General features: G+C 37.3%; 1 protein-coding gene across 2 annotated transcripts in view; it reads right to left on the bottom strand.

Moving 5' to 3' along the window:
* Positions 1 to 7129: 7129 nt before the first annotated feature.
* The window catches only part of LOC149258661 (phox (PX) domain-containing protein), a 279551-nt gene continuing 259929 nt past the window's right edge, over positions 7130 to 26751 (bottom strand). For both annotated transcript variants that reach the window (XM_089415650.1, XM_089415646.1), the window contains 2 exons: positions 7955 to 8037; positions 7130 to 7767 (listed from right to left, as the gene is read on the bottom strand). In XM_089415650.1, the coding sequence (XP_089271776.1) occupies positions 7642 to 7767; positions 7955 to 8037 (209 nt within the window). In that variant the 3' untranslated portion in view covers positions 7130 to 7641. The remainder of the gene's footprint in view (positions 7768 to 7954; positions 8038 to 26751) is intronic.

The following is a 26751-nucleotide window of genomic DNA, read 5'->3' as shown; positions in this document are numbered from 1 at the left end:
TGGATCAGGATATCCTGTTTCAGCAAGGCTCGGCTCAGGAGATCTCGGCTCAAGCTGCGTTGGTGCAAGAGGTCCTGCCGCCACCCAATTGTGCTATGGAAAGGGAAGAGAGCAACGACCACGTTCAGCCTAGCATGGGAGAGCAGTTTCAGGCTGGGGATGGGCTCGTCATTTGGCTTGACTCGCCCAGTCCGGAGAAGGGAAAGCAACCAGCGTCGCCCAGCCATACAGCCTAAGCCTCAACGGGTGCTTCTGTCTAGTTTTTTGAAAATTTGTCAATGACTATGTTGTTTTTTCCTTCTGTCTTTTTCAGTCCAAGGTCTCAGCTTTTCTATGGCTGTAAGCCACAGGTTAATACAGTCAGCTTTTTATGTGTTAGAGTCTATGGCGTAAACAGGTTCAGTCCTGCTAGCATCAATGGTAATTTTGTCAGTCCAAGTCCTAATTGTCTGAAGTCCAAGGAAAATCAATATGGACAATGTTTTGTAAATCTGTTTCAGCGGATAGACAGTCTGGTCCAGTTGCTATTGTTAGAGGACTGGCTTCGGCCTCCTCGGAAGATGTAACCCATGTACATATTTTACTTTCTTTAATATAGAATTAGCCTTTACTTAGAAAAAAAAAAAAAAACTAGAACTCAATCCATGTCTTCTTCTAGAAGATTCTCACCATGACCTAATTAATAACCTTTAATTAATAATTTTCCCTAAGTTTAAACTTAGGCACCATTAAAAAAAAGATTAATTATTTTAATTAAGTCGTTTCTAGGTGGAATTTCCAGAAATGATTTCTGGGTTTTGAAGAATACATGTATTCTAGCCTCTCCACAAAGTTTTGTGGCTAGAACACATCCAATGCTCCAAAAATCAACAGTGATGTCATTCCGCTAGTGTTCCTTTCAAGCTGTGTACTATTACAGGATTCTAAGGGGCGCACTTCATTTTCCCCTTTGTGTGTTAGAACCTTCATGCATCGCACTTGACTCTCCGCAGTGTCACACACTTGCTCTCACCCGAAGTTATCATACTTACCTCTACATGCTACCACGGTCAAAGCATTATACTACCACCCACTGCTGGGACTCCTACTCCAAACTGTTTGAAGTCTAGTTGGGACTTCATATCAGGGAGATCCCCTGAATGTTGGTGAGTCCAGCACCATCAACACCTCCATATCAACTTGAGGATGATAATTGTCAATTGACTTGTCTTCTTGGTTTGATTGGCAAACTGTTTGTTAGCTTTGTTTTCATCTTAAATTTTTAGTATGTCTATTAGTTCAAGTAGCCTGGCTATTGATTCTCCTTTACCAAGGCGATCGAAGGATGCTTAATTTACCTTGAAAAAAATTAATCTAATTTCAATTCTAAGTGACATTAATGACATTGATTTATATTCAATGTCAAACAGTGAGGATAATAAGTTGCCTTCTTTATTTTATATATTTTAATAACTAATTATGATTTGATATGTGACTAACAAATAGCTCTAGATGATATCTAGAATTAAAAAGTGTACATCACTTGTTTTATCTCTACTATATACGTCACAAATATTTACAAACTCCATTCATTTCTGCATCTTATTTTTGTTTCATCATTTGTTCTCTCATTTGATATGATGGTCAGAAAATACATATGCTACTCGGTGTTTTTTTGGCATTCCCTTACCCCACTTTAGGGGTATGCTAGTTTATTTAATAACAGAAACCATACATATACAAAGATACATCACTCGAAAGATGTACGTTTTGTGATGATTGAACAAAGTGATACTCCAAAAGGGAAGGAATGAAATGTAAATATTGATACTTTTCTAAGAAAGTAACTGTAAAAATCATTGCTCATTCATGAAATGTTGTGCCACCAAAGTCGATGACAATAACAAACAGCCACGAGGCTGAGACAATAAGGAGCATTGAAACTGAACCGAAGACAAGAAATTATTGTTTGTAAATAAACATTGGATATAAATATAGACTATTTATATTATTGCATCACAGAAAGCTATAGTGATGTATGTACAATAAGAAATGGTGATGGGTGGGATACTGATTGTACCATAACCTTCTATTTATAATGAATTCGCTGGAATTTTCGCCGCATCAGATGTGAAAATATTTGAACCAAGTTGTGCAAGTAGAGAGGGATCTCATTGAGCCATATTTATTCTGGAACCATATGTACTCTTCTTAAAAATATAAAATATAAAGAAAATTAGTTTTCTCTCAAGTTATAGTAATGTTTCTTTATATTGTTTATGCAAACAAAATAATGTATAAAAATAGTTTCTTCTGCAAATGTAATCAAGAATTTGAGTACTTGGAGTCTTATTTAGTAAGAAATACGGTAATGCAGTCTTATATAGCAAGAAATTAAGAATAGGAACGTAGCAATCTACAAATTATAAATCATCAATAGAGATCACTATGAGAAACAAGGAGCCAAATTTACCACATTCGAAAAAGTGAGTAGAATTAAGTTTATAAAAATAAATGTTTCTCAGGATATCTCCACAATTTTACTCTAGATAAAAGCATTATTATACATTACACTATCGTATAACTTTCTCCCTAATTTGAGCCGCACAAGCTTGAAGACTGTGTGGCTACTGTAACCAAAGTACCTACTATGAAACTATTATTAGAAGAGTCTATGAAGATTAGCGTTATCCTGAAGACTGCTTGAATAATGCAAGAACTCCAACAAGAAAACAATGCAAAATTGCAAAAAAAAAATTATGAAGAAAGCCTTGAGATTGAATGACGCAAGAACTACCACAATTAAGCAACGCAAAATTGCTTTCAAAAAGAATCTGAATAAAGTCTTGAAGTTTAGGTCCACCCTCAAACAATAGAAATACTATGTTAATATAAAGGAAGGGAGAATTTGGCCCGTAAGTCATATTGGCCATTTCAAATTCAAATAAATATTGCCCAAGTCGCATACACTCTAGATTTACAAAATAAAAGATAGTCATCTGTTCCATGAATCTTGCCTCGAGATGATATTTAAAGCACACTTTTCTGTATTGTTTCCATTTAATGATGAAGGAAAGGTGTTTTCGACAACAGGACCTCCACACCAGAGTTATTCTTGGGTTCTCTGCAGTACTTGCATGTTTCTGCATCTTTGACCTGCCCTCCTATTTCATTGTATTAAAGTACAAAATCTTATCTAGTGTAGCATAGTTAGATCTGCTTTTACTTGCCTGCTTTTATAGTTATTTCCTAGGAGCAGCCTTTGCACTAGCACTTTATATTCCACACTATTGTAATTAGCGGAGCCCTTTGCCCTATTTGTGGTCATCTTGTTTGAAATTAATAAAATTATCTTACCTTACACAACTTCACCCTCTTCTATTTTTATCATGCTTGTAGAGCCTTGAACGAGACAGAGAGCTTCTTTGCACTAACCAAAAATATACAAATAAAATGTCGCTAATTTTTGCAACATTAAAAGGAGAAATTATTCAATAATTTCTACAAATTAGCTTTACAATTCTTTAAGAAATGAACAATTACAATCAAATAAAGCCATTTCAATAATAATCAAATTTATTTCCATATAACTAGAAATGTAGTTTTTTTTTTTGTGAAGGTTGTCAATAGTTCAATGCTTAGGATCAGGTTGTTAGACAATCGTGAGAAACATGGAGTTAAATGTTTAAACTTCGCATTGTGACAGCTCGCCCAAAACACCACCAGTCACTTTTGTATGTCTTGAAGTGGCACTAAGCAACCAACAAAGTTACCTAATAGGTTGTGACGCTAGAACCTACAGACCTCAGTTGTCGGCAACAAGATTTCATACAGAACAAATAAAATAAAATATTGGTGGGAGATGGCCCTTGCTTTGAGACAAGGTTGGGAAGAGATTTGAAGTGAAAGAAGCAGAGAGAACAGAAAATATGTTGCAAGGATACAATATATAACAACAAATCTTTCAAATCCTGCATTCTGATATTCAGTGGAGTGGAAGGAGAGATTTCACCCTCCCATCCAAAAGAAGACGATAGAAGACCCTCTGGAGCTAAATGGGTAAGCCAAAATTTCTCCAAGCCTAATGCCATTTTCTGCTATCTAGAATAGCCCATACACCCAAAACCCAATATTTCTAGTTGACCATATCCTCAACACGAAAGAGGAAGATCTACAGATCCATTGGATTCAAAACTGTTCTGAAATAAGAGTTCACTAGATCAAGAAGAAAAAGAGGAGTCTTCATGGAACAAGAGGTATCAAACTAAAGGCTACTTTGTTGTTTATTCCTTTGAATCAAAAGAAAAATCAGTTTTTGGTTCATGCGAGAGTTGTCTAGCTCATGTAAAGGTGCAAATATTTAATTTATTTGAAGAATTTTGGCCTAACTCAATTTTTGAAGATATCAACCATTCTTTAGCAAATTTCCTAGAAGTTTAAAACAACATGAAGAAAAGAACAATGATGATAATCGAAAATATCGCCATATTTTCGGCAAGCCGAAATATCGCCGAGAAAATATTGCGATATTTTGGCTCCTGAAAATATCGCGATATTTCGGAGATATTGCTGATATCTCGGCAAAATATCCCGCGACGATAGAAAATATCGCCAAGCAAGCTAGGCCGCGGTTACAAAAAGGGAAATTTGTCTCTTTTTTTCTTCATTTCTGTTTCTGAGTGTTGGAGAAGGAAGCGGAAGAGTTTTGTGGTGGTTGTCAAGGAGGGATCGAGGATCGAACAGCGATTATCACCACCAACTAAGAATTTTTTGTGAATCAAAGATTGAAGAACAGTGAGACAAACTTCATTTCTTCCATTAATAAGTATATTTTTAAAAACCCCTATTTTAATGAGTTTTTCATACATCTAGGGTTATGTTTGCCTACCAACACTTTGTTTCTTTGTTTTTTTTCCATTTGCTGTGGATTTCATGCCCATGAGCCAATGCAAGGGTCTTCTCCATATTTGGACAGCAAGCTTCATTTTTTTTCAACTTTCTTATGCACCCTCTTATTGCCATTTTTCACTCACATTGCAAAATGCAAATAATGTAGTAATTTTTTTAAATGAGGTGGTTATTATTTATTATTTTTTGTGTTGGGGGGTTTAATGCTAATATTTTGTTTTTTTTTGTGCCCTAGGTTTGAATTAATTCACTACAAATGTCAAATATACCAAAAGCCTTGGACCCATTTTGGGAGTATGGGGACCCTGTTGGTGGGGCAACTCGGGCATATATACCATGCAAATTGTGTGGGACCAAGATGTCAGGAGGGGCTACGCGATTGAAATACCATCTGGCTAGACTCCCTACACATGATGCAGATGTAATGCCTTGTAGGTTTCTAGTGCGGAGGTTATACAAAAAGCAATTGAATCAATTGTTGAACAAGACAAAAAGGTAGCTGCTGCGAAGAGGGCACTAGTCTCAGATAGACCGATGCTAGTTTTATTTGTTTTGCTACATATAAGTTTATAACTCATGATGATGAGATACTTTTATATATGTGATGTTATTTTGTTTGAGTCCTTGATTGGACAATTACCAGGGATCAGCAGGATTTGGTATCGCCTTTGAAGTTTGATGTATCATTTCTATTTGACATCATATATATCAATGCTTTCTTCATATTTATGTGCCAATGTGTTTAGTTCGTGTTGTTATTGCTTTATATGTTTAAAAATCTGAAAAAAATGAATATATTATGCATTTTTTTTATGTGTGCCGATATTTTCGATATTTTGCCGATACCAAACACTGAAAAAAATATCTCAATTAACAAAACTTGAGTAGATTGAGAGTTGGGAAACAGCATTCCATAACTTTTAAATTATTGGTGGAAGAATACATTATGAAAATATTCCTTTCAAAAGTAGGTCATGCCTTAAGCTTAATTATTTGAAAAGAAATTGCCGAGAAAAATAAGGAATGGAGACACAAGAAACCTCATAGACATGCAACTATAAATGAAGAAAAATGGGAAACACAATAAGAAGAGAAGAATAGATGACACCACTCAAATGAAGAATTATGAAGGAAAGAAACCCCCGTTTGAAGTCTTCTAACTTTAAGGGTAAGCGTGCAAGAACTCAACATTAATATGGTGATCGTTTACCAAACAAATGAATTAATGATCAACAGAAATAGCATATGTTGGAGTTAAACAAGGAGCAGAATGTTAAAAATATAGTTAAAAGCCAAAAGAACATCTTAATAATCAAGTAAAGATGGTGAACCGTGAAATAGAAGAATATAGGTTGAAGAACCATAACCCAAGGAACATAAAGACATAAACTTTAAAAACTAGATATAAGGAAATTAGTGCCTTTGGAAATGGCTAGACTACGACAAGACGTCTAGAAAGAGTCAAGAGAAGTAAAAGTCACAATTAATTTATTAAAAATAAACAAATATTTATAATTAATAAAAATTAAAAAAAAATTGTATGATCATGGAGAACCTTAGACTACCTGGGTACCTACTACCAAAAGCAAGCAACTCTAGAGTAAGTCAACCTTAAATTTCCCTATTATAGGCATTGCTTATCACCGAACTTCGAAGCCTCTATTATATCTAATATCATGCTTTCGGTTGATTGTGATGTGAGAGGGGAGAAATGTTACATCTAGACAAATGTATCCTCAATAGAATATGCTTCAGTACTCTTAGATGTAATTAAAAAAGTTTGTGAAAATTAATTAGTAGTAAGTACTGCCCCTGGGGGTAAATTTATCACAAAAACAGATAAAAATCATTTATTAAAGTGAGAACAATAGATCCAGGTGGTAGCTTGGATATGAGAACATTCATGGATTCCTTTGTTATAACTTTATAAGCTAATATGAAAATTGAAACCATATTATTAAAGAACTTACTCAAGATGCTTGATATTGAGCAAAACAGTAACGGCTTTATTCGACTGAACTACAAATACTTGCAGGAACTAACTTGCCCTTGCTTTTGGTTATGTTCTCAAAATACAACATTGACGAGGGGGAAAATCCCAGCAAAATTTGAAGACCTCATTCATGGATTCCTTTATTTGTTATAATAAGCTAACAGGAAAATTGAAACCACAATATTAAAGGACTTACTCTCTGCCTGATATTGAGCAAAGCTGAGCAAAACAATAAAAACATAATTTAACTGAGCCACGAAAACTTGCAGGCACTAGATTTGACTTTGCTCTTGGTTATGTTCTCAAAATACAATATTGACAAGGGGAAAAATCCCAGCAAACTTTTAATACTTAAGAACACATCCGGGTGGTAACTTGGGTATGAGCCCATTCATGGATTCCTTTGTTTGTTATAAGCTAATGGGAAAATTGAAACCATATTATTAAAGGACTTACTCAATGCTTTATATTGAGCAAAACAATAACAGCTTAATTAACTGAACAACGAATACTTGAAGGCACTAGATTTGCCTTTGCTCTTGGTTATGTTCTCAAAATACAATATTGACAAGGGGCAAAATCCCAGCAAACTTTTAATACTTAAGGACATATCATCCATAAGCATATTTTGGACTCAACAAATGGACCAATTCCATTTTAATATAACCCATCCACTCAACGTCAACCATGGCCACAATGGATCTATGGTGAAAGCCAAAACAATTGGAACAAATAAATGGAATCATTTCATCTCTTAAAAACTAAATTACCTCAAAACTTCCCTTTTCTATATGGCAAGAACTCACAATATCATGAAGCTCAGGAAATGCTGCTAGGAGAAGCATCTCCACAAGACCGTAAGCTAATTGCTTCAAACAGACTGCTGACTGCAATAGATAAATAAAGAAATGCAATTCCTTCCTTTAGACTGATGTGGTTTTTCAGTGCAAACAAATATCATCACTTCTTAAATCACAAAAGAGAGAAAAAAAAAAGGGTGAAATATATGCATCAAAGTAATCATCCGATGGCCATCAGCTTCTAAAGAAAAACAATGCAATGTTTGGGACCTACCTGTAGAAAGAAATAAATATCCCGGGCACATCGCTCATACTCCTTGCGTCCTACGAGACCCACAAGAGCAGCTGGGGCATTATCTGCAGAATATGAATAAAACACTTCCATTCACACTCTGCATAGACAGACATACTAGTGGCCTCCAAAAATATCCTTAATCATGGCACACAATGAAGATTAAGATGCCAAAATAACAATAAAGAAACAGGTTGGCAAGTAAAAATATAGGCTATGATGCATTTGGAGGCCCATGACATTTTCGCAATGTAGTTTCCTTGGAAACCATACCAGACAGCCTAAAATTCCATGCTTTCTTTAAACCATACACATCATGTATGGGACAAATCGACTTTGGGAACATGCAACAACAAGACATTTTTAGGGTTTAAATGTTTGGTGCATGGCACTACACACCATAAAAGTAGCTGACTGTAAATGTTACTACATGAGACACAACCCATTTTATTTTGTCTTACTGAATGCTTCCATTCAACACAAGCAAGCAGAAACCTTTCTACATGGGATATTCAATGGGAAGAAAAGTCTCTCCCTACTACATAAGTCACCCTTTGACTATAATAGGCCACGAGTGGTAGCTATCTGTTCCACCAAAATTTCCCAGGATATGCAACTAAGCCCGCTGATTTTTCACAAGCACTGGTGCAAGCATGAGCATGCCATTGGAGAGACTTGAACCCTGGTCAGGGAAATATCAGCATCCCCACTTTCACCAACAAAGCAGGCCATTGTTGACAGTGGACACCCATTTTAATTTTTACTATAACATCTTAGCTCATTTCTAGTACAGGCTTTATAAGAGATGAGCATTAATAAGTTCCTTATTAGTTTATATGTTCAACTAAGCCTTTAGGGAGTTGGAATGATGGTAATCTGCTTGTGGTCATTTTATGACTAAGCACCCTCCTTATTGTTAGAAAATGTAACTAGGTTCGGTCTTCATTAAATGTATTTGAGCCATCTTGTAATCTACCTGTCAAAAGAATAAAGAAAAGAATTATTATTATTATTATTGTGACTTATTAAAGCATGGGTTTCATGCTTGGGTCACCATGTTTTAGGTCAACGTCCCCATTGAGGATTTCTAGGATTTATTATGAGTCAATAGAGTCATTGTACTTTTCAAGAGGCCCTTCTTGGGCTTTTGAATCATGTAAAAGGGTTAAGTATTGAGTTGTTATGAATATAATTCATAACAATTAGCGAAATAAAATAAATATAAATATTAAATAATTAAATATTATTTAGGTTAATTAGTCATTAAATTAAGTGAAAAGACATGTCTAAAAGATATGCCCATTCACGAAAGGTCACCTACTGAGGTATAAAAGCAGGGTCCTCATTGTATGTTCAAATCATCTTATACATTTTATATATATTAATAAATTATTATATTAAATACCTGTGTGTATTTTTATATTAAAGCATTCAAGCTATCAGTTCTCTTGTCTTTGCTGTCCATGTGTGTTTAACATGGTATCAGAGCAGGCGTATTCCTGCCCTGCCTAACTAATTTGAGCCATTGTTTTGTGGCCATTGTAAATCTGAGCGCTTCTCCTTATCAGTTTTGTGCCTTTCTAAACTACTTCACTGAAACTTCGGTTCTTTTCTGCATTGGATGCTCCTGTACCTGAAAATCTGGATGTTCTCTCTCTTGAGCTACCCAACGGCACAACTGTGCAGCAGCTGTCATCTTCCATAACCGCTCCTGCATGAAATCATTTGCTGTCCAAGCCGTTTCCTCAAGCTACGCCTACTTTAATGCTCTGAAATCTGCGCCTACTCCCTGGCTCCAGTGGATTCTGGAAACGCTCTCTGCCTCTGTCGCTCTCTGAGCAGTCAGACCATGTCATAATTTCTTCCTCGCCCTCTCTGGTTAAGGTGGCACTACCTAACGCTGAGGCCGTTATACCTGTGCGTTGATTTCTGCTCGCAGATTGTCTGCACCTTCAAATGCTTCTTGGCAAGTGTTAAGAAGAATCCTCCGAAATGCTATTGGTTTTCCGTCTGGTTCTTCAGCTGGAAATTGAGGAGTTGCGGAGAGTGAAAGACAAGTTGCTGTGTATGTTGAGCAGCAAAGGTTTTGTGGTGCTCTAGTACTGTAGGCTAGGCAGAGGGAGTTGTGCACATGGGAGATCGAGGTTCAGTTAACTGTAGACTTGAGTTGTCGTGTTTGCAAAGGAGCCGAAGGGCGATATAGATCTATGGTTGAGCAGATTCGTGGTTGTAGCGGCAACGTTTATCTGAGAAGGCACGACGTTGATCGGAGGAGGCATGACGTGGATGTAGTGGCAGCATTCGATCTGTTGGTGGGTCCGTCTGTGTGAGCATTGTCGGCAATTGAATCAGTCACTGTGTGGATCACTATTGTGGAGTCGCTGCAATTCCTTTATTTTTAACAATGCAATGAACGATTGATAATACAACTTCGAGTCGTATTGCAGCTCGATTGTGATCATTGGTGGATGGGTACAATCGTCGAGATCATGGTATCGTGATCACTGCTATCCTCGATTGTGGCACGTCAGTCGGAGTTTCATTGAGATTCATCGAGAGGGATTTATATTGAGATTCAGTTTAAATGTATCCATGGAGAGGTTATTGATAGGCTCGTGGGTGCAAACATGGTGATGCTATTACTCTCTTAAATAAAAGACAAATATTTAAATGTCCAAGTTGTTTGCGAATGTGTTTTTCAAGTCGATTTTGAAGAAAACAATATTGTTTGAAATTTTATTTATATGTTGTATGGGATATTTAATTGTATGCTAAATCCCTGATATCGTCGGTGATATCGAGAGAGAAGCAACAGAAATTTATTGCCCTTTGGCTCAGGCGTATCGAGGCTGCCAAGGAGATTGCTTGATCTAAGTACCGCACTCCCTTGTCAAAAATAAGATGCATTACTCCCTACAGAATGTCTGCTGAGTTGATCCCCGAATTTATTAGTTGATCTTTGAGAACACCAAATTTTTCTGGGGTTAATTTGTTCAGTATCCCCTTCACAGTTTTTAAAACTTTATCCTTTTCTGACAAGGTTCCCCTCCTGGCCGACCAAGGAACAGCAGCCTTCACTAGAGCAGCAGCTGGTCCAGGCCCCGAGCCTGATGAAACATTAACTTTTGAAAACTGTGAGTTCAATTGCTCCTGGCGAGCAAACTGATAACCAGACTCCTGTGGTTTTGACATCGGAGCACCATATTCTCTACTTTCACGAAGAGTTTCCCAGGACCTTTCCTCGGGAGCAGGAGCAGGTAGTGGTGACCGACCTCGCCAATCACGAGTATCAGGCTCTGCATATCGAATATGAGATTGCGCCTGTATATTGACATCACCACGACCCCAACTTGATTCATCAGTGACAAGCTCCGATTCTATCTCCGTGGCATAAAGACCCTGCATCTTCGCGTACATTGTTGTTGTAGGGCTACACGAAGTTCTTAAAATGATACACTCCTTTTTAAAACGCTGCTCTTAAACATCTGTTTTTTGGATTTGTGTTCGTGGTATCAAACTGCATTTGCGCTGTTTTTAAAGTGATATATATACGGTGATATATATTGGTAACATGGTTTGCAGCATTCATTGACATGGAACAGCACCAGGCTCTCTGTAATCTTTTGGTCCAGAAACCGAAATGAAAAGGCGGCCCACTCGCCTACAATTTAATGAAAATGTCAAATTCCAAATTTATTTAGAGTCTTTGTATATTGATCTACGCAGCTCTCATGATTTTCCATCGGGATCATTACTCGAAAGGAAAAAATAGTCCCTTTTAAGCTGCATCAGACGGTGAAGTTAACAACATGAATTGTGCATTATGTAAGTGAGCTGAACTCATTCTTCACTAGCGTGCTGGTTCTACCTTCAGGAGTGCTCGAACTGTTTTCAAGACATTCATTTTTTCTTGCAAAGGAGTGTTGTTTATGCATGAAAGAAATCAACCAGAAATGTGGCTTCATCCGTAATCTGCTCAACAACGAATAATACCATTTTTATGGGTATTCTCGGCTATATATTTATATAGAGGCTGGTGTATATTTGTCTGCTGAAAATTTATTCAATGTCCCGAGCGTTCGTTGGAAAGGTCGTTTCTTTTTGTGATGATTATTGCTCTTAATATGTGCACTGTATGTGCTGGACATTAAGTCTCTATTGCAGAGAAAGAAATCAGTTTTGTATATCGCTCATTGATTTATTTGTGTGCTGACCTGGAGCTGTATTGAATGCAACGAAAACTGTGATTTAAGCTGCCTGAATACGTTATGATGCTGCCTGAAATACGTTGAAGCTGCTGTTTTAAATAAGTTTGTATGAGGCCTGAATGGTATACAATCCAATGGTATGGTGATTGGTTTCAAATACACTTTGAATAGTTCGAATTCCATTTGCAACCGAGATTCTGTGCTTCTGTTCCTATAGTTGGATCCGATTTGATTGCTGGTGCCATTCATATGTTTAATGCTTTGCTGAGGTTGACCGCTGTAAATTACAGTTCAAAGAATGCCCATGACATGGTGTTATAATTATTGAAGTTTTGATAACCATCATTTCTGAAGGAGTACTTGAAGGATCCAAACAAGTTTGCAGTTGTTGCTGCCCCAATTGTGGCATTGTATTTAAAACTCATTATAGTGCATTGATTCCTTGATTCCACTGCTGCATAAAGATTTTGGTGAACTGATTGTAATCTTTTATATTGCACACTGATCATTTGCTGACATTTATAAAGGATATTGCTGCGTACTATGAGTAGATATTACTTTTCTACATTGAGTAGTAGTTGTGATCAGTTTTTTAAGGTGTAAATCAGACATTGAAGAAAAAATGGCCAGAACCAGTGAAGTATTACAGTTCCTTAAAACTCTGATATTATCCACTGTTGATGACACATTACAAATCAGCAAAGGATCTCTCTCAGAAATTCAGACATGTCTACAAAATGCACAGGAAAAGATCGATTTTTTGCAGCTTGAATCACAGCGACAGCAAGAAGAGCTACATTAAAATAGACACCATTCTGAACCTGTTTTTGTTCAGAACATTGAGACAACCACCCATCAGCAGCATGATTATAATGTTACAGTTCATTCAAATAAAGCAGTAGTTGTATATGCAGATGCAGAAACTCAGTCTGCACTTCCCAAGCCCATCATCAGACCTTGGGAACAGCTTGTCCACAACAAGCACAAAACTGGTCTTGGATATGACAAGGACTTGTCCTTTCATATTCCAGACTATGCCAAGCCCATTCAGTTTCAGAGTGCTGGATTCATTCATGACAGTTCACTTGCTCCTCATGACAGTTCACCTCCAGCTGTTCCAGATTCTGCCGCTCTTCCACAGCAACAACAACAACAACAAAAACAACAGATCGTGAAATGCCAACACCAGTGTTGCGGGGGAGCGCCCCCCCCCCCCCTCGCTCCCGCTCCCGATCCGCGCTCCGGGCAGGAGCGGGTCGGGAGCGCGCTCCCTAAAAAAAATTTCGCTCCCTGCCTTTTCGGGAGCGTTTTCGGGAGCGTTTTGCCTTTTTTGCATTTTTTTTTTTTGTAGTAATGTTCGAAATGCAATTTTTTTTGAAAGAAACAAATAGTTTTTGAGTGGGGCAACTTAATGATCAAGTCTAGGCCCTAGTATTGATATGCTATTCATGGTAATGTTAAATTCTTAAAGTAAAAGTGACATTTTCTTTAATTTTCATTTTCATCCTTTTACTTAAATTTTTAACATTACCATGAAATGACTCAGGATGTTTGAGAGTGGTTTCGTCCTCATTGGATTTCATATGGAGAAAGTAGAATTTTAGATTTCATTCAAAATCCAGCAGACTTATCATTTTTTCAGGATTTCAGGATTGGGGGATTGCAATGTTTCCATTGAATTTTGTCATGTATTAGGGTATGGAACTCATATTTAATCAAGAGTACCAATCCCTCTATGTACCTTGATGTTAGTGACATTGGTTGTCGAACTCCTCTATCATGACCCTTCTAAAAATGTACGCATCACTCAAACAAAATCTTGACTTGACATGCTATGCTTTTTCTATCTTATGTTAATGCTTAGAGGGTGATATTAATGACAAAGATCCCTATACAGATACAAAGGTAATATCAAAGATACCTCTGGATATTAATGCTTGGAGGGTGATATTAATGACAAAGATCCTGATTTTGCAACAAGACTAAAAAATTAGACATTTCTCGTGGTGGCAAGAGGCCCAAGCATAAGAAATAGATAATAGATTTACTTCTCTTCTCTAGTTTCTAGTAGCTTTTATAACTATTGACTCTTTCATATTTATTATGATATTTTTTTAAACAATATATGACAATTTAAGTTTGAAGTTGGCAATTATAACTCATTAGTAATGAATTATGAATATGATGCTTCATGAAAGTTGAAAGTTGTTTCATTTCGTTTCATTTTATAACATTTCATTTCATGTTAGATATTATTTGTTGTAATGGTTACACTTAGCTTACAAGTACAACTTTGGTGATCAATGATGATAAATGTTATATATTGAATTTTGAAAGCTTGAAACTTTAAGATTGATGAATCATGAGACTCAATATGTTGTATGTTACTATGTTACTAACTTGCGGACGTGGTTGATGAAGATTATAACTTCTAGATGATTGTTGTTATATGGTTCAATCTATGCTTTTTTATGTTTTTTATATCTAATTCATCATTCTACATGTTTTTGTTGACATATATGTATCAAAAATTAAAAAATATAAAAAATATATATATTTTTAAAAAATCGCTCCGGGATTCGCTCCCAAACCGGGAGCTTCTGAAAATGGTCGCTCCCGCTCCCGCTTCCGCTCCCGCTCCCAAGTAACATTGGCCAACACTGTGATCGAGTTGGCCATTTGAAAGATCACTGTTTTGATCTTCATCCATGTAAGCACTGTCATAAAACCAGCCATTCTTCACACAGATGCTTCAAAAACAAACGTCCTGCAAGAACAAAGATTCATCTTGGATGGATCGCTTCTTGGCAATGGGCATCAACAGCCAAGAAGATATTCCAAACACATGTCAGAACTTGTTCCAGAATATTGAACAGTCTTGCAGTCGAGTTTTCTCCATCATCTTTAAAAAAAAAAAATGTTGGGCATTGGATAATACAGCGCTCTTCTTGGACTCATACATAACCCTTCGGATTAAGGGGGGGAATGTTGGACACCTAATCCTAAATGGGTTAGTGTGGAAGTCGAATGGACAAAAGCAGTCCAAGAGACCTTGGGATCTGAAACCCAAGAGTCACATAATGTACTATAAATGTAAATCTCTTGTTAATAAAATTGTATTGCATGTTTTATCTTTCATATTGTCTTTAAAAAAAAAAAAAAATGTTGGGCATTGGATAATCCAGCGCTCCCCGTGTGTTTCGTGACATGGACTAACCGCCTCTCGAGGATCCGTTAACTCTGGCGATGCGTCCGTTTACTAACACCTGCGGGTTTTGGTGTAACGGCAATCGTGATCCCAACAAGTGGTATCAGAGCCAAAGGTCTCGAGTTCGAATCACACCCGGCTCGCGCTGGGGGGAGATTGTTGGGCATTGGATAATCCAGCGCTCCCCGTGTGTTTCGTGACATGGACTAACCGCCTCTCGAGGATCCGTTAACTCTGGCGATGCGTCCGTTTACTAACACCTGCGGGTTTTGGTGTAACGGCAATCGTGATCCCAACAAAGATATTGCAAAAATTTGGCTTGAAACTAAAAGCTTGTCCATCGATACAAAAGGTGATAATTATGAGTCTGAATCCATTGAAGGACAGGCTAGAGATGATGTAAAACAAAATTAGGAAAGTTGCCACGATTTTGTTCTTGAACTTTCTAGCATGCCCGAATCAGATAGTTTGTTGATCCATGCCTCCTACGATCTGCGGATGCCCTTGTTCCATGCCTACTACGATCTCATCAAACACCATTATGCAATTTCAGCAAGAAGGGGAGAACGGTTTGGAAAAGTTATGGAGGACACCCACAAGGCCTTCACAACGACTATCAAGATTGAAAGGGCGGGGGATCGAACCGCGGACGTCTCATTTTTCGGTGTATTTGATGGTCACGCTGGTGGCCAGGCTGCAGATTTTACTGCTGAAAATATTGGCAACAAGATTTTGGATGCTCTACTTCAGGCAATCAAAAATCAAGCAAATTCAGACATTGAATCTGCCAATAAAAATAATGTTCTTGAAAATAAAAATCTTCTTGATAATAAAATTCTTGAAGATGCAGTTAAAGCTGGGTACTTGAGAACAGACGAAGAATTTTTGAAGCTGGGTTTTCGCAGCGGTACTACCAGTGTGACTGCTCTCATTATCGATGGCAAATTGGTGGTTTCCAATGCCGGAGATTCTCGAGCAGTTGCCAGTAAAAGTGGCAAGATCCTTATTTATCCGCGCAAGCTTCAGTTTCCAATTTACGTTATTCAGGTTCCTGTTATCGTTCTAATCACGATGAGAATGCAAATGCTAAAGGACTCTCGTGGATACTATTGGAGAGCAGGAGACACTCGTCCTTCCGAGATAGACACGCAGAGTCTTGAGAGTAATGAATCCACTTACGAGGAGCCCATTTCACCAGGGACGCGAGACGTGCTCTCAAATCTGGACGAATATGAGTTGGCTCGTGATCGTGGACAATTAGAGAACTATTACCAAAACTACACTACATGGAGAAACTCGATCCAAGCTCCAAATATTGGGGTCTTTACTTTTGGTAGTGGGAAATTATCTGGACACAGGGAAGGCAATATTATTATCCCCTCATCAATCGCACCCCAGCATGTTGGTCCCCTGAACCCTAATTTGAACCCTAGTCAACATGATAATTGCTTTTATGGACAGGCTATTCCCACCAGTTTTGTTCCATCTCTGCTCACTGCCTCAACTTCAATTCCCATAGGCACTCATTTTCCTTCATTGTCACCACCTGAAATGCAAACTCTGATGAGGGAAGCTCAGAGCTTTGCTAGTGTCAACAATCATCTCCTTCCGCCTATTCCGTTACCCATTTCGTTGTGCGTTGATCATGTCCCCACGATCCTTCCACCCGGATCAACCAGACTTGTTGGAAAACCTCGAGACCATCTGTCTATGCCACCAGCCTCGAATTGTTTTCTATTGAAGTCGTCTTCAGCGAGCCGCAACTTCATTCCACGTAGTTGTATGCAGATTTTCCGCCTCTGCTACATTGGAGTGTACAACACGAATTTCCTTGATATTCAACTTTATAATTCTAAAAGAAAAAGGGAAATAAATTATCATATTCATTGTCACTCAAAGCACAATCCTGAATAAAATCGATGACCCAAGCAGTGCGTTGCAAATCCATACAGGTGTGTCCGTACAACGGACATGTTATTAAAGGTGGTGACCCTGTAAAGTTGCCCAATAAAATCAATTTCTATTTAAACAAAAAACAAAATAATCATATAGTTATATTTGCAATTGAAAATATATATATATATATATATATATAATTAAAAAAAAATAATGAGTGATGAAAAAAAAAAAAAATATATATATATATATATATAGAGTTAAATATATATATATAAAATAAAGTTATTAAAAGAAAATCAATAGAGTTACCTAAAAAAAATAGAGGAAAAAAAAAAACATTATTATAAAAAGACAAAAAAAAATTATTATTATTATTAAAAAAAATTTAAATAAAAAAAATCCAAGGGAATGTTACTGACAAGCTATAAGACGCCAGATTATATATGTCGAGATGACAGACACTAGTTGAAGACAACCCCCAGCGTTAAAGCTTTGAGGACAAAGCTTCCAAAGGAAGAGGCTATGTTATGAATATAATTCATAGCAATTAGCTAAATAAAATAAATATAAATATTAAATAATTAAGTATTATTTAGGTTAATTAGTCATTAAATTAAGTGAAAAGGCATGTCTAAAAGACATGCCCATTCGCGAAAGGTCACCTGCTGAGGTATAAAAGCAGGGTCCTCATTGTATGTTTAAATCATCTTATACATTTTATATATTAATAAATTATTATATTAAATACCTGTGTGTATTTTTATATTAAAACATTCAAGCTATCAGTTCTCGTGCCCTCAGCGTAGTTTTTATGCTTCATGAGTCAAATGTAATTTATGTATCCTCCACGCCAAGTAGGCCCAAGGACACTAATTCGACCTCACATGAAGCCTATAAATAGAACCAAGTTGAATTCATTTGGAGCAACTCATCTCAAGCAAGCTTGATATCGCTAAGAAAGTTGGGAAGTGCGAAGTCTGAAGCCAAAGAAAGTGTGAGTTGGGCAGAGTCTAAGGAGAAGAAGAAAAACGAAATTTTGGTGCCTCTCTCTCTCTTTGGTTCGTGCCCTAGATTACAAGATCAAAGCATTCCAAGTTTCACTAATGTCGGAAATTGCCTAATGCTAGAAGCTACTGCCTAGTCGAGGTTGCTGGAAAGGAGGTCGAAAATCTAGGAGGCTAACTTGGTGTGGAGGGGAGCTCTGGTCTTTGTCTAGGGTGAAGAGTCTCAAAGAATACTATTGAAAGGAAGAATTTTTCTTAACTGGGTTTTCCCCTTGAGGGGGGTTTTTCCCTGGCATTGTGCCTACATCTTGTTGAAGAATCTAGGGCAATTAGGTGTAGTGTGATTCTTCTTGACTTGTTAACAATTTGTGAGGCACTTTTACGCTTATCTTAGCTTGATTTTCTTCTTATTATTAGTGTATGTGTTTCATCAAACTACTACCAAAACATAAAGACAAGAACACAAATGTTGGCTCTCTGCCAGGGCCAAAACCTCTCTCTCTTAGAGAGGAAAACCCTTCAGTAAGTTTCTCTTATTGAAGCTTCCTATTAATCACTTCCAAACCCTAGACCCTTGACTAGGATGTCCTCCAAGCACAAGTCAAGTCTTTCCTCTTTTCTGCACTTGGTTCCCCAGCAAATAGACTTCCTTCTTCCAGCACTTTGCTCCCCAGCACTTCATTCTCCTTATTTCTTGTATAGAGATAGACCTTCCTTGAGTGAGCCTTCTAGGTGAGATGTTCCTCTTCTATCCTTTGCTTAAGTAGACTTCTTTTGTTGACCAAATGAGATCCTTCTTGAAGTATGACTGTAATACTGTTCTGTTGCCCTAGTTTTTCCCACGTGAGGTAGGAACCCTAGAGAATTAGGGTCCTTTTCCTTCGCTAGAGAGATAGGCTCCTTCGCTAGGCTTAGGAGTCCTTGTAGACTTGATTTCTCACCCAAACAATAATATTTCATGGACTGTTCTCTAGCTGTTGTAATGCCACAGACTTACCCTCCTCTTCTTCACACATGTGATTGTTTCTAGCCCTAGAAACAATCCTCTTTACTTCGGCCTTCTTCCTCCTACCTTCTCTTGTCATGGAGACCCTTTAGACTAGGCTTTCCCTTGTCTTTTTCAGCTACTTCACTTCGCTGATTTCAGAGATATATGAGTGTGTTATAGTGGAGTGGACAACCTCTATATATAGAGGATTGTCCCTCCTTTTAGGCCGACTAGAAGGCCGACTTGAGGACAATTTGCAGGCCGACTTGTTATGCTTGCTTCAGATGGCTTCTTGTGGAGGACGTTGCTGCATGGAGAGGACTTGCACTTTTCTTGGAGGTATTCCTTGACCTTATACATAATGTAACATGCCCTCTAAGGGTCTTATAAATATATTGACCTTTTGACTCCCTAGAAGCACTTAACCATGTGCTTGACCTACTTCAATGAGCAAGAAACTCATTGACAAATAATAAAAAAAAATATTTATTTTCTTGAATAAATACAAATATCAAAAGTACATTTATGAAGACCAAACCTGGTTACGTTTCCTTCAACACATTTGGTGTCCATTGTTTTATGTGCTACCGCTTTGGTAATTGCTTGATGAACTAAAAGAAAGAAGATATAAAGAATCATAATAACAAGAACATCACAAGTAATTATCAAGAATAAGAAAAACTTTATGCCTTTCTAATTTTCTAAGATGGTATCAGAGCTTTGGTGAAGAAAGAAAGAAAAAGGCAGTCTCAGGCACTTGATCAAGGAACCATTCAAAAGGATTATCTCAGGGTAATAATCTACTATATTCAAGGAAGATGTCTAACACAATCAAGGGAGAGGACAAACTTGAAGGAGCCTCAAACGTCAAGTCTTGGAAGAAGAGGATTGACCTCATCCTTGAAAAGAACAAAGTTGTAGACTTGCTCAAAGGAAAATTAAAGAAGCCTACAAAAGACTCCAGTGATGCTGACAAAGTAAAGTTCAGGGATATAGAATTGGTGGCCATGACTATGTCCCATTCATAGCCAACATCAATCATGCTCAGGAAATGTATGAAGCCTTGTCAAAGTTATTCACTATTAAGAACATTGGTCAAGTGGCAAGTTTGAAGAATGAACTAAGGACCACAACGATGACTAAAGAAGATACAATGGCCTCCTTCTTTATGAAGATAGCAAGAATCAGGGATGGTCTTTTGGCCACTGATGAAATTTTTCTAGACAAAAAACTCGTGATCACTACTTTATTAGGATTGCCACCTACTTGGCGTGCATTTGCTGCAGGTCTTACCAGTGGGAAGGAAGCTCCCACTTTTGAAGAACAATGGACGACCTGCAATCAAGAAGAATTAAGGATCTCTCTAGTTGCCAATCCTGAAGGAGTATCAAATGCCTACATTGCTTAAAATAAAGGAAAGAAATCGCATTAGAGAACTTTTGAGGTCTAAAATGGGCCTCCTAAGAAAAATGTACAACCAAAATAAACTTTATAAGAAACAATATGATGATGTCAACCATGGGTGATGATTCACCATTTTTGGGGTAAAAAAGTAAAAAGATTGAAAAATAGTAAAATAATAAAACTACTTTTTTAACTTGTAAATTCAACTTAACTCCCTATGGGTTTACTCAAATTTCAAGTGGCAACACTCATTGGATGCATAATTTGATTCCTCATCTAAGGAGTATCCATGTTGCATACTTTCGATGGACCTTGCTGATGAAGGAAATGTAACTAGGTTCGGTCTTCATAAATGTAATTTTGATATTTGTACTTATTCAAGAAAAGAGAAATTATTTTTGTATTATTTGTCAATGAGTTTCTTGCTCATTGAAAATAGCTCAAGCACATTTTGAAGTGCTTCTAGAGAGTCAAATTCAAAATGTAATTATGATAAGACCTTTTGAGGGCATGTCACATCATGTATGGCATCATACAAGGTCAAGGGAACACCTTCAAGCATGGTCAAATCCTCTCCTTGCACCAACGAAGTCTACAAGCAGCAAAACGATGAATAAAAGTCAAATTATAGTACAAACTACAAGTCGGCCTAAATGACAGTCATGTCGGATGGAAAGGGAGGTACAGACCTCTATTTATTGTTGGAATTTCTAAGTCTAACCTGTTAGAAACCCTTCATGTACTTTCTGATTTATTCCTAACTACTTGTTCTGTTAATTAACAAGTTCTTTACCATGTAAATACTGGAAATAAATACAAGTACATGCTCAACACATTACAGATCACCAACTGAAGGAAACAAAACAAGCACACAAGTGACACCGTTGTTTTTGGACCAATGTCCTGGAAAAACCCAAAGCGAGAAAACCGGTGCAACTATCTAAGGTTTTTATTATTATGCAGTTCCTGAATACAATCTGGGTGCCAAAACCGGCTCACCCAACAGAGAATAATCTCGGCAGTAGTACCTCTCCTTCGGAGACAGATGCTCCGGCTGAAACCCCGGATAAACACTCCGGCAGCTCCTCAGCTCCAATCTGCCCCACAAAAAACCCCAGCGTCAGCCTCTAGGGAGTGCGTGAGCCTCTTCTGCCCTCTGTGTCAACTTTCCCGACAGTTCCGGCTTCTACCCTCTGCGTCAACTTTCCCGACAGTTCCCGACAGTTCCAACTTCTACCCTCTGCATCAGCTTTCCCGACTGTTCCGGCAGTTTCGGCTTTTGCCCTCTACGTCAGCTTTCCCAGCTGTTGCGTTGGTCCTCCCGGCACTATCTTTGCCTCTCTGCTTCTGTATTCATTGCACCTCAGCTGCAACTCTGATCACTCTCTCGACTTCCTCAGCAAACCCTGCCCTAGAAAGTCGAAATCTTGATCAACTCGGCGTGTTCTCCAAGTGACCCTCAAGCCTCCTCTTATACTTTTCTCGTTGACAAATCAACGACCGAGATTAAGTCCCTAATCAATGGCTAAGATTAGATCTGGCTTGATTCATGACTTTTGGACCATTCTAACATAGTTTTATATTAATTCACTAAAAATATTAATTATTTTAATATCTCCCAAACTGTTTAGAATCTGCACAAACCCTTTCGGGGTATTGGAGATCTCATGTGCCTTAGCCTCTCCACCAAATTTCGTGGCTAGAGCACATTTGATGCTATCCCAAATCAACATTTATAGAGGTTGTCCACTCCTCAAAAGGACATCAATCTATCTCTGAAATCCGCATACACAAGAAGGGTAAAAAGGACGAAGATAAGGGCAGAAAAAGGTAACAACGACAGCGAAGATAAGGAAGCAAAACAACAAAGTGAAGGAAGCCATTTCTGATCAGCCACATGTGTGAGGTCAAAGAAGGCTTGACTGTAGCCATAATAGCCAAAAAGAATAAGTCAACATATCTCACTGTTTTGGGTGTAAAAAAGGTCTACTAGGCCTCTCTCTACAAGCGAAGAAGAAGCCCTCATATATGAAGGAAGAAGGACCAAGATCAGGGAAGATAGGACTATTTCTAGGGCTAGAAACAATCACACGTGCAAGGTGCAGGAAGGGTTTAACAGTAGTTTAAGGCAACAACATGAATAGCCTCATTCAGATGTATACCTAGGCCCACAAGGTACTCAAAGGTAAGCAAAGAAGCCTCTATCTATAAAGAAGCCCTAATATTCTAGGGTTTCCTAACCTAGAAGACAAAGTGCTGAAAGACAAAGTGCCAGAAGATGTGCCAGAAGTGACAGTGCAGAAAGAGGAAGGATTTGACTTATGCTTGGAGGATATCCTAGTCAAGGGTCTAGGGTTGGCAGTTGTTCAAATAAGAAGCTTTAATAAGAGAAAACTTACCAAGGGTTTTCCTCTCAAGAGTGGAGAGGGTTTGTCCCTGGCAAAGAGCCAAATTTTGTGTTCTTGCTATTTTGTTTTGGTAGCAGTGTGATGAAGCACACACATACGCACTAATAAGAATAAGAAGAAGAATAAGCTAACAAGAAAAGTAAAAAGACTTCACAAATTGTTATCAAGTCATGGAGAATCATCACAACACTACTTTGCCCTAGATTCTCTAACACTTGCTACTCAAATTTCAATCAAGAACACTCAATGGATGCAGAATTTGATTCCTTATCTAAGAAGTACCCACGTTGCATACTTTCGATAGGCCTTGCTACACGAAAAATGAGAAATACATGAAAAACTAGATTCCTCTCATGTATTTCTCACTTTTCGTGTAGCAAGGTCTATCGAAAGTATGCAACATGGGAATCCATTTTTTCATGTATTTCTCATTTTTCGTGTAGCAAGGCCTATCGAAAGTATGCAACGAGGGTACTTCTTAGATAAGGAATCAAATTCTGCATCCAATGAGTGTTCTCGATTGAAATTTGAGTAAACCCATAGGGAGATAAGTTGAAAAAATAGTTTTTTTCTTTTTTTCCCTCTAAAATTTGATGATGTAATCTAATCTTATTTTATTATTTCCACTATTATTTTATAATTTCTTTAGGAGACCCATTTTAGACCTCAAAATTCCCCTAATGAAAGGACCAAGGAGGAAAGTTGACATGTCCAAGGTAGAATGCTATCAATGTCATAAGAAGGGTCACTACAGGAATGACTGTCCCAACAATCCAAGAAACAAGAAGAGAGAAAGAGATCAAGCCAACATCGTTGAAGAAGGAAACCCAAAGAAAGTCAAACTCAAAGAATCTGACACAAGAGACTTACACTACTAAGTCCTTTGTTTTTACTCTTAGTTCTTCTATTTTGTATTTTTTATATTTAGAATTTATAGGTTTTAACATGTTTTTGGAAAAGACATTTTATTTTGCAAGTTTATAGGCATCCCTCAAGCTTTGGAGGGAGCCCCCAACAACTCTCAAAGATAAGTATCTCATTTCTTTTCAGCTTTTGGTTTCATGTACTCATTTAGTTTTGATTATATCAAATATTAATCACCAATCTCCTTGTATTGTCTTGATTAGGAAGACAACTACTATATCCTCAAGGAGCATGGAAGAAAGCCACCAAAGATAAGGTTTGTCAAGAAACAAAGGTAAACTACAAAACATTGACTTCTTTATAATAAATGTTTATTCATTTGACAATATATTACTACCATGGTTGTGTCTAGACTCTAGCTATAGTGAATCATATTGATTCTTATTTTGGGTGATTCATCACTTGATAAATCTACCCCACTCCTATTCTTAATTCATTTTATACAACCTCAGATAGGTTCACTTGAAAACCCTAACTTAAGGGTATGCTAATGTGAATGTTTGAAACCTTAAACTGCTTAGGGATATTGTGAAATGTTGTTTAAAGTTCTTATTGATGATGTCATGATTGGGATTTCGCTATCAACATGAAATCTTAACTTGTTAGGGTTGAATGATGTTTCTCTGAGATCTCGAACCTTTGAATTTTTGGAATAGTAGGGTTTGCTTTGATATGAAACCCTAGATTTTGGGGTTTGGATGGGCCTCTAAGCAAAACCTTTGTTATGAATGCAAGATCCTAGGAATAAAACCCTAGGCATATATAGATGTGTTCATTTGATCGAAACCCTAACTTGGTCTAGGTCAGTATATGTCTAATGTATTAATGTTGTCTGACATATGATATGTTTATGCATGATAATGAATTCCTAGATCTGTGTTTTGACCTAGTTATTGATGGTCATAAGTCTTAGGATTTAATATAAGTCCTTGTCTGAGATTCTAGGATGATGATATTTGGGAATTTAGGGTTTTGCAGCTAAACCCTAGTAGTGGTTAAATTCTCTAGTATGTGTGATATAACAATCTGAGATCTATTTATATAATGATTGTGGAGATTGTGAAAATGAAATTCTAGGGTTTTGGAGTTGAACCTTAGTAGAAGTAAAAATCTCTAATGTGTGATGACCATATGATAATTTGAGATTTGTATAAGATTGTTAAAATCTGAATTCTAGTTGGGATTGATGTTTGATTGAAAATTTAGGGCTTGCAACTAACCCTAATGGAATTTGGTCATATTAATGACTAAGTTGTGATTGGTTTTGATTGATTCTCTTGTATGAAATCTAGGATTTGTATGAAACCCTAGTGGAAAATCTAACATATGAATTCTTAAAGTTGTTAGATACCTTGTAGATATATATTTGTTTGAAGTGTTTCTAGGGTTTGCTATATGTTGTAGTAGGGTATGCTAAACCTTTGAAAGAAACATTGAAACCCTAGATGGAATGAAAGTTGTTATAAAGTAGTCTAGGGTTTATGACAAAGTCCCTTGTAAGATGTTGAAGAGTATATATCTCTTGTTTGTAACTAAGTTTGGGTATTCGATATGTATAAATTTGAAATGCTTCTGTGATTCTGATATGGCTAACTTCATGCTTTTATAGATTTGGTTGTATTTGCTATCTAAAGTTATGCAGGTACACAATCTTCAATATGGTGAAGATGTTTGTTGATGTGATAAGCATGATGAGGATGATGATAACTCTAATGAAATGGTTGGAAGCCACGAAAGATTCTTCGATGACGAAAAGAAGTTGATCTCCCAAAGGTAGCCTGAATAGAAGAGATCTCCCTAAAATTAAGTGGGAGTCTGGATAAAGAGATGTTCCTTGGTTAAGAGGGAGAACACAGCTTGGTTTTGATTGAAGAATGAATTTTGGAGGATATGTTGTTGCATGGGAAGTAGGAAAGAAAAGTGTATGATTCAGGAATATTCTGTTAGAGATTCGGTTGATAGTCCTACTATGAAAAGTTGAGAAGCAAGATCTAGACCTCGGAGGTTTGTATTTGTACATGTGAAAGTATGTTATTGGTTGGGGTTCTGTTTGTACAGGGAAATCTCTCGAAGGTTTTGATAGCATGTTGGTTACCAATCAGTTTGATTGGGAGAGATTGGTTATCCTTGATCTGTTGGATCTAAGAGTATTGAAGCTTTGTGAGTGAAGCATTGCCTGGGAGGACATCTGGCCAGCACTTTGTGTTGATGTCTAGGTCTCGAAGTTGGAAAAGATGGTGTTGATTATTGAGCTCTGTTTCTATATACACACATGGATTTGTGGGTTGATGGTTAGCACCAATGTTGCACGAAGCGGGGACGTTTTTTGGAAGTGGGGACGCTGAAGCGTCATTTTCCAAAAATCTAGGAAGTGAAGCGTCTGCTATAGATATATATTAATATTTTTTTGCATTTATACTCAAAACAAACATCCCAAATACCAAATTAGTTGTAGAAGACATGACAACATGCATATTTTTGCATAAATCAAGATAGATATAACATCCATTGTACATTAATGATTAATTATTCGAGCATCAGCCATTTAGATGCATCAACCATCTAGAATCTAGATTCTTCTCCTATTGTCTAGCCTTTGCCTCTACCTCGATTGTCTAGGGATATTAGTCAACATTGCCCAATTTTGATCAAACTACCTAATTCAAGACTTAAAATATGGTAGAAAAAGCTTAACATGCTTGATCGAAGATTTTGACTTGATTGAAAGGTAATTTT

This window comes from Pinus tabuliformis, chromosome 6, assembly GCF_031772625.1.
Source record: "Pinus tabuliformis cultivar Carrire ecotype Pingquan chromosome 6, CPIR1, whole genome shotgun sequence".
NCBI lineage: Eukaryota > Viridiplantae > Streptophyta > Pinopsida > Pinales > Pinaceae > Pinus > Pinus tabuliformis.
The sequence above is the reverse complement of the archived record's forward strand: the minus strand, read 5'-3'. Positions and strand labels throughout refer to the sequence as shown.